Below are 11,293 nucleotides of genomic sequence, written 5' to 3'. Positions count from 1 at the left end.
ACCCGACTCTATCCGAAACCGACCCGAAAAATATCCGATTCAGATTCGGACTGGCGTAAACATTATAATTTAACATGACTCAACTTTAGAATTGACCCTACTTAACCCGACCTTATCAAATCCGATCCAATTATCCGAATAGACTCCTCTAAACTTAACGAAGACTGAAGAGTGAAGACACAAAGATATGTCATCAAATAATTATTTTTGTAACATCATTTTCTGGGCATTACCATAATTATTTCACCAGTACAAAATTTCATTTTCTCCCTCCAAAGTCTAACCCTTTCACCTTCATCTCTCAAAACTGCTCCTTTACCAGAAAAACCCTATTTTTCTGACATACTTGTCTCAAATCTTTCTATTTTTGGAACTATTGTTTGAACCAACATTTCTGTAAATCTTAATTTAAACCCTGTATTTATAATCTTCACATAACAATCACTCCTTTTTTGTTCTTTATTTCTCTTTTTGACGAGCTCTGAAATTGAGGGCATCAAAGATTTCACCTTGAACCACTAGAATTGTAATTACTATCGTCTGTAATCTGTAACATATAAGTATTAAATTTTTCTGTATTGGCAATCAATCGGGTAATTATAATACTAAAAGGGTTTATTTGTACCTAAGTATAATTGAAAGTTGAGATTTTTTTTGGGTTAATTTGTATGCTTTTTCTGGGTAATTTTATATGCATTTCCAGGGAATTAATTTCCGGGTTTCAATCATATTGGGATGGATGATTCTGTTGCAGCTTCTGCGGATGATCAGGGCTCAGGATGGTTTGAAGTGAAAAAGGTTTTATTTTTCTTCTTTTTTTTCTATTTATTTATTTTTATTTATTTATTTTTAATTGAATTTTGTTGTTCAAGTTGTGTATTTGTATGATCAGTCTAATTTGAAGTTCTGTATAGTGTACAAATGGTTAAAGTGTATACGATTTCATGAATCGCGGTTGAATGCTCGTGTTGGTTTAATGTGTTTGATGATTTGTTGTTAAGGAGGGTGCAATTCAATGTAGCCAATATTGTTGCTATTTTTAGTTGAATTACATGTTTGCTTGAAATGATTGTACTTGAGTATTGCTGAAAAATGTAGTATATTGTGTTGGACTGCACTTCTTTTGCTAATTGCCCTTTTGTCAAGTTTTAGTTAGGGATAGGGTTCTTAAGAATCAAGTAGACAATATTATATCAGGTGGTATGGCCTTATAGAGTTATAGAGACTGTTTGTAGCAAAAATAATTTATTTGTATGCTTATGTCTATGCTTTGATTATGAACTTATTCGAGATTACTGAAATTATAGTGCCTTAGCTAAGTTAATTGAATAGCATGATTGAAATTTCATTGAATGCTGCAGGCCTGTTGATTCTCTTATAGCTTTCTTGTTCAATCAGTTATTGTTTGTAGGACGAGCTGATGCTAAATTGCTGACGACCTTTGTCAGTTTTGGTTTTTACTTGTTGATTGATGGAGTTTTTCAAATATTATATTTTGTCTCGTTGAAATGGATTTTTCTTTTCTTTCAGAAGCACAGAAGCAGCTCAAAGTTCTCTATTCAAAATTGGGTAGGGGGTTTTTCAAGGCAGCAAGTAAATGGAAAAGGCCGGAGTTCTAGCAGTAAGCATCGCTCCAATGTATCAAGACCAGGGAAAGATTCTGTTCAGAAGGGTGTATCAAGTCAATCTTCCTCCTCCAAGGAGCACGAAAAAGATGAGTGCTGCCTTGATAAGTGTGTTGTTGGTGATTATAATGGGCGTCCAAAGACACCACCTTTGAAGATCATAACAACTACAAGCTCTCAAAGTTCCTCCACTGCAAATGAAAATGTCTCTGAGAAGAAGCCTGACATGGTTCATAAAATCAAGTGGGGTGACCTAGAGGATGATGCAATTTCCCCAGAATGTGGAACTGCTGCTGTTTCTGAACTCAGATTTGGCGAAATTGGAGATGATGATCTAGCAATGTGTGGTACGTCCAGGAATATTTGTGATTTGAGTGCTTGCAATTTATCAAAGGACTGCCCTTTAGTTAATAACAATACAATTGAAGTTTCAGAGGCAACTAGTGATGTATGTCATAGTATACCATCGCCTCTGAATGATGGGCCCCTAGAGGAAGGCTGTAAAGAGGTCACTAGTGATGTATGTCAAAGTATGCCATCTCTTCCAAATGATGGTCCCCTTGAGGAAAACTGTAAAGAGGTGAATGAAGTAACTTCAACTGATGTGGGAATGCTTTCAGCAATTGAAAACATAGCAAAATGTAGTGGTTTGGACCCTGTGGAACCAGCAAATGATGATGTTGGTGAAGACTTTGCACATGCATGTGGACCACCGAAAGATGTGTTTCAGTGTTCATCTACAGAGAAGCCTGCAGAAATAGTTGATTTGTCAGCACCCACTCTCACTCCTGGTTTATGTGAGATTGGTTTATCTGCTTTGAATGATATTGATGATGAGAATGCAAATGAAATGATTATTGCTCAAGATAAAGAGGTTGCTTCATCTGTTCAGAGTCTACCAGAAGCTCCTGGGAACTGCAATGCAGCAGCAATACCTGCTGGTTGCAGTAGTAAGTTACCTAATGATTTTCCCACAGATAGCTCATTGAATACACCTACAATGAGTACCGTTAGACAACCTGAAGGCAGTGAAAGCAAAGAAAGGTTTAGAGAGCGGCTTTGGTGTTTCTTGTTTGAGAATCTTAATAGGGCTATAGATGAGTTGTACCTTCTATGTGAGCTAGAATGTGATTTAGGGCAGGTGAAAGAGGCAATTCTTGTTCTCCAAGAAGCTGAATCCGATTTCAGAGATCTTAATATTAGGGTGGAGGAGTTTGAAACGATGAAGAATTCATGCCTATCATCAAGTGGTGCAGTGATGAGTATCAAAGGTGACCACAGACGACCTCATGCACTTTCGTGGGAGGTAGGTTGTTAACATCTTTAACCAATATGTCACTTATTTTGTTAGATGATTGTGTGTATGTATGACCTTTAGCATTATGTGATCGATAATTTGGAATGGATAAAAACTATGCAATTGTTATGAAACAACTGTCTCATTTGATCACTTGATATAATCATATAGGAAGTTAGGCTCTTAAATTGAGTAGAAAGAGGTTTTGGAGCAGAATGAACACTTTATGATCTTATGGGAAGAATAGCTGGCAAAACCTCAAAGACTTTAAACGTTTTTGTATTTCAAATGACATTACATATAAATGACTTTAACTCAATTGCATGATACAGGTTCGTAGAATGACTACCTCGCCTCATAGAGCAGAAATATTATCTTCATCCCTTGAGGCCTTCAAGAAAATCCAAGAGGAGAGGGCAAAAGAGCGTGTTTCTGGTGAAATTAGTAAAGGCCATAGTCGTCTTCGTACTATGGATGAGCATAAAAGGGAAAGTGCCCCCAATATTTCTGAATTGGATACCAAATCAAGGAGGAAGAGTGGAATTTCAGATGCTGCCCGTGTAAATGTTAGCAGGGAAAGGAGAAGCACAGAAGCAAGCAGGTCTAGCAAAACCTCTGTACAAAATAGTCGTGTTGCTTCTGTGACTTCTGCTTCTGATCCTATAACTACTAAGCTACCCGTTAGAGGCAGATCTGCCTCCTTTCTAGGTGGAAAAGGTAAGAAAGAACAACTAGGACCTTTGGCTGAAGTGGAGAAGCTTTCTGAAGGTGAAGTTCTTAAACGACATAATGTTACTGGTGATAAAGAGAAGGAGAAGGATAAGAGTAGTTCACAACCGTGGAAGCCAGTTGATGCTTGGAAAGAGAAAAGGAATTGGGAGGAAATACTGGCTCCTTCACGCCGTCTTTCTTCCCGTGTTTCACATTCACCTTGCATGAGTAGGAGAAGTGCTGAACGTACAAGAGTTTTACATGATAAGCTAATGTCCCCTGAAAAGAAAAAGAAGACTGCTGTGGACTTGAAAAAAGAAGCAGAAGAGAAGCATGCACGTGCTATGAGAATTCGAGGCGAGTTGGAGAATGAGAGAGTCCAAAAACTTCAGCGTACATCTGAGAAGCTGAATCGTGTGAGTGAGTGGCATGCTGTTCGCAGCATGAAATTACGGGAGGGCATGTATGCTCGTCATCAGCGTAGTGAATCTCGGCATGAAGCTCATATAGCCCAAGTTGTGAAGAGAGCTGGTGATGAGAGTATCAAAGTAAATGAAGTGCGCTTTATAACTTCATTGAATGAAGAAAACAAAAAGTTTCTCTTACGCCAGAAACTTCAGGATTCAGAGATGAGGAGGGCTGAAAAGTTCCAGGTAATGAAAACTAAGCAGAAAGAAGATATGGCTAGGGAAGAGGCTGTCATTGAACGTAGAAAACTCATTGAAGCAGAAAAGTTACAGCGCCTTGCTGAAACACAACGAAGAAAAGAAGAGGCTCAAATGAGAAGAGAAGAGGAAAGGAAAGCATCAAGCGCTGCCAGGGAGGCAAGGACCATGGAACAAATTCGACGGAAGGAAGAGAGGGCCAAAGCACAACAAGAAGAAGCTGAACTACTTGCACAGCGATTGGCTGAAAGACTCAGTGAAAGTGACCAGCGTCGCAAGGTATACCTTGAGCAGATACGAGAGAGAGCATCAATGGATTTTCGAGATCAATCGTCGCCCCTGATGCGTCGTTCGGTAATTAAGGAGGGTCAAGGGAGGTCTACACCACCCTGTAACAGTGATAATAGTCAAACAAATAATCATTCAGCTGATGGAGTGTCTAATCTTGTGAATAATGGCATGGGGATGCAGCAGTCTTTAAAGCGAAGGATAAAGAAAATTAGGCAGAAGCTTATGGCTTTGAAGCATGATCTTCCTGAAACTTCTGCTGCTGAAAATGTTGGTATTGGCTATAGAACATCTGTGGCAACTGCCAGGGCCAAAATCGGGAGATGGGTCCAAGATTTGCAAAAACTTCGGCAAGAAAGGAAGGAAGGAGCAGCAAGTATAGGTCTAATAACTGCTGAAATGATAAAGGTAACTTATATTGGAGATAATTACGAATTACTCAATAATCTTTTCTTTTTTTCCTGATCTGATTGTCTTTTTTCCTAAAGGGTGAGCCTGCATCTACGTTTGGCCTTTAATGATCTTAGATTCTTTTAATTGCTATTCTGTTGTTTGTCTAGTTAGATTTCCTGTAAGATACAGTTGCCATGTCTCCATAGCATCCTTTGTTTCTTTTTTACAAAATATCAACTGTCGATTATATTGATCAACATGAAATCTTATATCACAATTCTGTCCTACCGTCCTAGCAGTCATGTACTTGTTTTCTCTTGTTTGCTGGAAACTTGAAATTTGATTGGTGTTAAAGGCCTTTATTTCTTAGTTTTCTCTACCGGGAAATGGTAATATGTTATCTCACTAATGTATTAATATGTCATTTGTCTTGCCATCAGTATTTGGAAGGAAAGGAACTCGAACTACAAGCTTCTCGCCAGGCCGGTCTGCTTGATTTCATCTCTTCTGCCTTGCCTGCATCTCACATATCTAAGCCTGAAGCTTGCCAAGTTACAATATACCTTCTGAGACTTCTGAAAGTAGTGCTTTTCTTGCCTACAAATAGAAGTTATTTTCTATCCCAGAACCTCTTACCCCCTCTTATTCCAATGTTGTCTGCTGCTCTTGAGAGTTACATTAAAATTACAGCATCATTAAATAGTCCTGGTAGCACTAGTTCACAGCAGAGTAAAACTTCCTCTGTCAATTTTGATTCAATCTCTGAAGTACTAGATGGTTTCTTGTGGACTGCAACGATGATTATCGGCCATCCTACCTTCGAGGAACGCCAATGTCAAATGCAGGATGGCCTCCTAGAGCTCATTGTTTCCTACCAAATTATCCACCGACTACGAGATCTTTTTGCTCTGTATGACAGACCCCCCATGGAAGGGTCTCCATTTCCAGAATCCATTCTGCTGAGTATAAAACTCTTGGTGGTTTTGACATCTAGACCATGCGCTGTTTTTTCCATTGATTGGGAATGTTATCCAGTGGTGTTGATGCCTGAAAATGAAGTAGAAGTATCAAACATCGTGAAGAACAGTAAGTCTGGTTGCTTGGTTGCTCCTGATTTTCAGAATGGACTGAAGTTGTCCTCATCAGCTGCAAATTGTGACTTGTCGAAACTTTCTTGTGTACACAAGAATGGGCAATGTGATGAATCACAGAAAGAAAAGCTGTCTTATGACTCCTTGTTCTCTGGAATGGTTAGTGAAAAAGAGCTAGGGAATAATCTTATTGAGTTGACCAGCAGCAATACAGGATTAGATTTTGAACATCTTGACTCACAGAAAGTTCCAGAAATGCATGTTTCTGAGTCTAATTCTTCTCAGAAGGATGAGAAAAGTGCTGCATGTACTAATTTAGGAAAAAAGGACGGGGAGCAAATGAATGTGAAACAACCACACACATTTCTTCTTTCTGCCATATCTGAAACCGGCTTAGTCTGTCTTCCATCATTGTTAACAGCTGTGCTATTGCAGGCAAACAATAGGTTATCTTCTGAACAGGTAATTTGATTAAAAAAAGAAGTTATGAAACTTCTCGCACCTAATTATGTTTTATTATTTATCTGTATGGTCACTTTCTTTTGTTGGTATCTGGTATTGTATAGGCCTATTTGAATTTAAGGCCGTTACTTATCTGCTTAAAAGGGAAGAAGCCGAAGAACCATGTATTACCAGCCATTTATTAAGCCCTAAAGCTAAGTAGCTAACTCTATTAGTTATTAAATGAGTCTAGGTACTTAAGCATATACATCTTCACCATGTAGCCTAACAACCATAAGGATTGAGTCAAAATCTTTAACTCAATGTAAAGCAAGTAACCAAAAGTGACCGTGTCAATTTCCATTAATGATATGTTAAGAATTCTTTTGTACTAATAACCCATACAGAGGATCTGATTCCTATCTTTCCTTAGGTATCCTCCTAAGGCTATCCCACCTTCTAAGCTAATTTATATTGCAGTTTCTTTTTTTAGTGAATCAGTATTTTTCTAGGAAGGTCATTTTAATATTATACAATCTTATCTAATATAGTCAAACTTCACCATCAGTTTATAACCAATATCAAGGAGTTTACAATATAATTAAATTAGTTATATTTCTCTTTAACACACTGTCAATCCCATTAATGAGTTTTTGTTTCCAAAACAAGTATCCTTGTTAAAATAATCACTCCTTTTGTCCCAATTCACTTTTTCCGATTGCTTTTTCACATTTCCAATGCACTGTTGACCAATTATATCTTTGATGACATATCAGTAAAATTTGTGAAAAGTTAATATACTGAATACACACATTGAAAATGAATGACAAGATTCCACATGTATGTGTATATAGTATATGCTGTCAAATCTATTTGTCCATTGTCAACTCATATCTCCATGTTAAATATTATGCTTCTTTAGATTAGTTGGTTTTTTTTTTTTTTTTTTTTTAAAAAAGAAACTATTATTGGGTAAGGATGAAATTTCAAATCTAGTTGTTTCAGACATATTGTCCCTTATGTTATTAATCTTGCCACCGTCAGTCATTTCTGTTTGCATTAAAGTTAATTATCTCTGGCCCACCTAGTCCTTTTTGTGAAGCTTCCTTATTCCCTAGGCTGTGAAAAGAGAATTCAACTCTGTTAGAAGCTAAGGTTTCCACTTAGGTTTGAACTGGAATTGAATATGCTAAATCAGGAAAGAACTTAGATAGAGGCATGAACAAATCAATCTTTTGGAATCAGGAACAAGGGATTTGGATATCGATAACACCTTAATAAATTCCTGTTCTTCTGCCCCTTAAATGGCAAAAAGAGAGTTACTATACCTAGTCTTATTTCTGGTGCAAGCCCTTTACAGTTTACAATAAGACCTTCTCTGCCCTTATTCTAGATTTTGAGAGAATTATGCTATACATGAAGTTAAATGAGGGTTTGCTCCATTGATTTGTTCAGTTGAGCTGCTCTCCTCATGGTCCTTTAAAGGGTAGTGTTGGACTAATATAGATTGGAAGTGAGATGTATGTAAATCCTTCTAGTACAGGACATTCTATCAAGCGCTGCAAAAGCTCTTTTAAAAAAGTAAGTATGTCCTCAAGTTTTGAAATGGTGGAAGTCAATTAAGTTTTAAACCTTGCATTGAATATTCATCCAATTTTAATCAGAGAAGAGTATATTTGGAAACATCTAATCTAATATTGCTTTTGGTTTTTAGTTTTTTTTTTTGTTTGTTAATCTGTTAGTTAACGTGTGATCATACAAAAGAAGTTATATGCCTTATACTTTGCATCTGATACCATACTAAAAGTTATTTTCTTCAATTCTAGGGCTCATATGTTCTCCCCACAAATTTTGAGGAAGTGGCTACCTTTGTCTTGAAGGTTTTGAACAATCTGGCTCTCACAGACATCACTTTTATGCAGCAAATGCTAGTAAGTCACTTTCATCCCTTCCCCCTTGTCCTGATACTTGCACAGTTGCACCATCTGGGAACCCCAATTATATATCTGCCTTCCTTTTTTGTTTTAGTTTCTGAATAGTGCTTGTGATCTATTATCCATTTTTTTATAATATTACTGTGATTTTGTAGGCCATGCCTGACCTGAAAATGGAATTTTTCCATATCATGGGTTTCCTACTTACTCACTGTACCAATAACTGGAAAGTTGCAAGTGATCAGGTAATTTACAAATGCTTTTTGATAATCTTTTGTACTAATTTATTGTTTATCTTTCTCATTCCAATATCCCCACCTCAGTTTTATGCACTGGTGTGCAAACTGCCAGTAATAAACCACCAATGTCAGATAGGTGATTACAATATCTTCAAACAATAGAAATCTATAGTATTATATCAAGTGGTTTCAAGCTGCAATGTTGGCGTGTGATAATAAAAGGCCATGGCTGTTTTTTTTTAAAGACTACAAATACATAGCGAATTTCGACAATCTATTGTTATGCTTAAGGACACAAACCAATAGATCTTTAAGGAAAATCTTCTTGTGGATAAGATGGTACGTCATAGCTTGTGGGCTTGATATATATCTGCCATTTGTACGTGGTCTATCCTTATATCTTTGTTAGAAACTTATTTGTGAACATTATTTGTTTTTTGGAGTTGTTTCCATTCTCATTGTTAGTGGCTGAATGTGAGATTTTCGTATGGGTTAAAGTATTTAGAAAATACAAATAATACTTCGTACTTAGGTTTTATATAATTAATAGTTTAATACCCATGCATTTGCTAGGGTACATTCTACTACAATAGATAGTGAAAGGTGAATAATTCCAACCTCTAGCTCCAATTCCTTAAAGCTATAAGAATGTACTCTCTTTCGTTTCATTTTGTTCCACAATGCTCTTCCCACTTTTGCTTTATTACTTGTTAACTCACTTAACTCTACATGCTCTCTCAAGCATATTTTTTCCCCTTTTTAATGAATAATAAAAGATGTATTTTCACACACTCTCCTCATTTCCTTGGTAACTGTTGCTATGAAAAGTGGGAAGAACTTTAGGGAACAGAGTACTCCTCAGCTAACAATTAGACTCACCTATATAGAATTATAAGGGAAAAGACAAAAGAGTGATCAAATCAAAAGACACGAAAAATAAGAGGAAATAAATATATGAACAAAGACTTGTAAAACTACAGGATTCAAACATGGTTATTAAGGTTTTGGATTGCATTGTCTGCTCGCAACAATCACCCGAAACTTAACCTGACTACCATTTGCAATTGTAATGCATTATAAAACTTTTCTACTCAATGGGCTTGTTCATGTCCCGGCTGGCCACTGATGTTGTGTATTGTATTGCTTACTATATGTATCACCGTCATTACTACTTACTGTATTAAGAATTTATCTCAATGTCTTTGTGAGGCTATGTTCAAAACTAGATTATCTCTTTTGAATATATGAAATACCTATTATTAGCTTCCTTTTTTTTTTTTTTTTTTTTTTTTTTTGGGAAACAATACCTTTTATGACTTATTTCTTGCATAATTTGTTAAGTGCATAATAAAATTGACCTAAATGCATAATTCATCAACTGCATAGGCAGTTTCGAACAAAATTTTCAGTGTAATTATGTACACAATATATATGCAATTTATATGACGCTCATTTGCCTTGTCAGGTGGGTATGCTGCTACTTGAATCATTGATGCTTCTTGGGTATGTTTCTTTATTTCACCCTGGAAATCAAGCAGTCCTTCGATGGGGAAACACTCCAACAATCCTTCACAAGGTCAGTGAATCTCTGTTGATATCTCTCTTGATTCTACGGAAACAAGTATTGACATTGGGCCTCTTAAATACCAGGTGTGTGATTTACCAATTGCATTCTTTAGCGATCCAGAATTGATGCCAATCCTTGCTGGAACTCTGGTTGCGGTCTGTTTTGGTTGCGAACAGAACAAAGGCGTTGTCCAACAGGAGCTCAGTACAGAAATGATTCTTTCCCTGGTGAAATTTTGGAAAAGTAGCTTGCCTTCAGTTAGGTCCAAGTCCCCGACTGGAAATCCTTCTGTGGAAGATTCAACTGAGAGTTCTTTGTTAACTCTTGAGCGTAAGAAACTGCAAAGCGATGTGTCTGTAAAATCAACCCGTTTTACTACAAGAGGCTCTCGTCTCTCTCTCCCCAAGGGAAATGTTTCTGGGAGTAGTAATGGTAGAAATGGCAAGATCCGAAATCCTAGGGATAGCAGAACAAGTAAAAATTCTGAAGACACAGCTTCAAAGATAAAAAGTCCAGCTTCAGTAGCTCCCACGGTTCTGCCTTTGTATTGTAGGTTTCCACCAAGCTTTGTTGATCGAGCAGAGCAATTTTTTTCTGAGGAACATAACGATGAAGCACCTGCTTAAATTTATCTACAGGTTATCCTGCTATTCTGAATGCATGGATCTTATACTCTTTGAATGTTTAACATGATGATCAAGAGACGTTCTGCATGCTTACAGTTTGAGTACCATCTTGGATTCTCACCTCAGTATTCAAGAGAAAATCTGATATACAATATCATGTACAATCTCAATAACTCATTGGATTGAAGCTTTTGTATGACCAGCTTCCCCATTTTGCATTTTTATATTTAGAGCTTTCCAAAATGTAATATGTGAATATCATTGATAACCCATTAAAGCTGGGTGCTATAATAATTGTAGAAAAAACAGTACATAAAGAAATATAAAGCTTTAGAACACAAGGGATACATTCTGTACTCACTCTAGCAGAAGCATTTTTAGCCTTGCAGATTGAAGATTACGCTTATAGTTAAAAT

The 11,293-nt window shown here is 36.8% G+C and overlaps 1 protein-coding gene across 1 annotated transcript; it reads left to right on the top strand.

Annotated features, from left to right (window-relative positions):
* The first annotated feature begins 242 nt into the window (after window positions 1–242).
* LOC145567337 (uncharacterized) lies at window positions 243–11,233 on the top strand. The gene is made up of 9 exons (XM_081626599.1): window positions 243–593; window positions 704–798; window positions 1,531–2,931; window positions 3,255–4,994; window positions 5,420–6,532; window positions 8,338–8,442; window positions 8,601–8,690; window positions 10,150–10,260; window positions 10,335–11,233. Exons 2-9 carry the CDS (start codon window positions 736–738, stop codon window positions 10,875–10,877), a joined length of 5,166 nt encoding a protein of 1,721 aa, XP_081482725.1. The 5' UTR covers window positions 243–593; window positions 704–735; the 3' UTR covers window positions 10,878–11,233.
* The last annotated feature ends 60 nt before the right edge of the window (window positions 11,234–11,293 follow it).

The sequence above is a fragment of the Chenopodium album genome, chromosome 11, assembly GCF_948465745.1.
Source record: "Chenopodium album chromosome 11, dcCheAlbu1.1, whole genome shotgun sequence".
Classification (NCBI taxonomy): domain Eukaryota; kingdom Viridiplantae; phylum Streptophyta; class Magnoliopsida; order Caryophyllales; family Amaranthaceae; genus Chenopodium; species Chenopodium album.
This window is presented reverse-complemented; position numbering and strand designations above follow the sequence as displayed.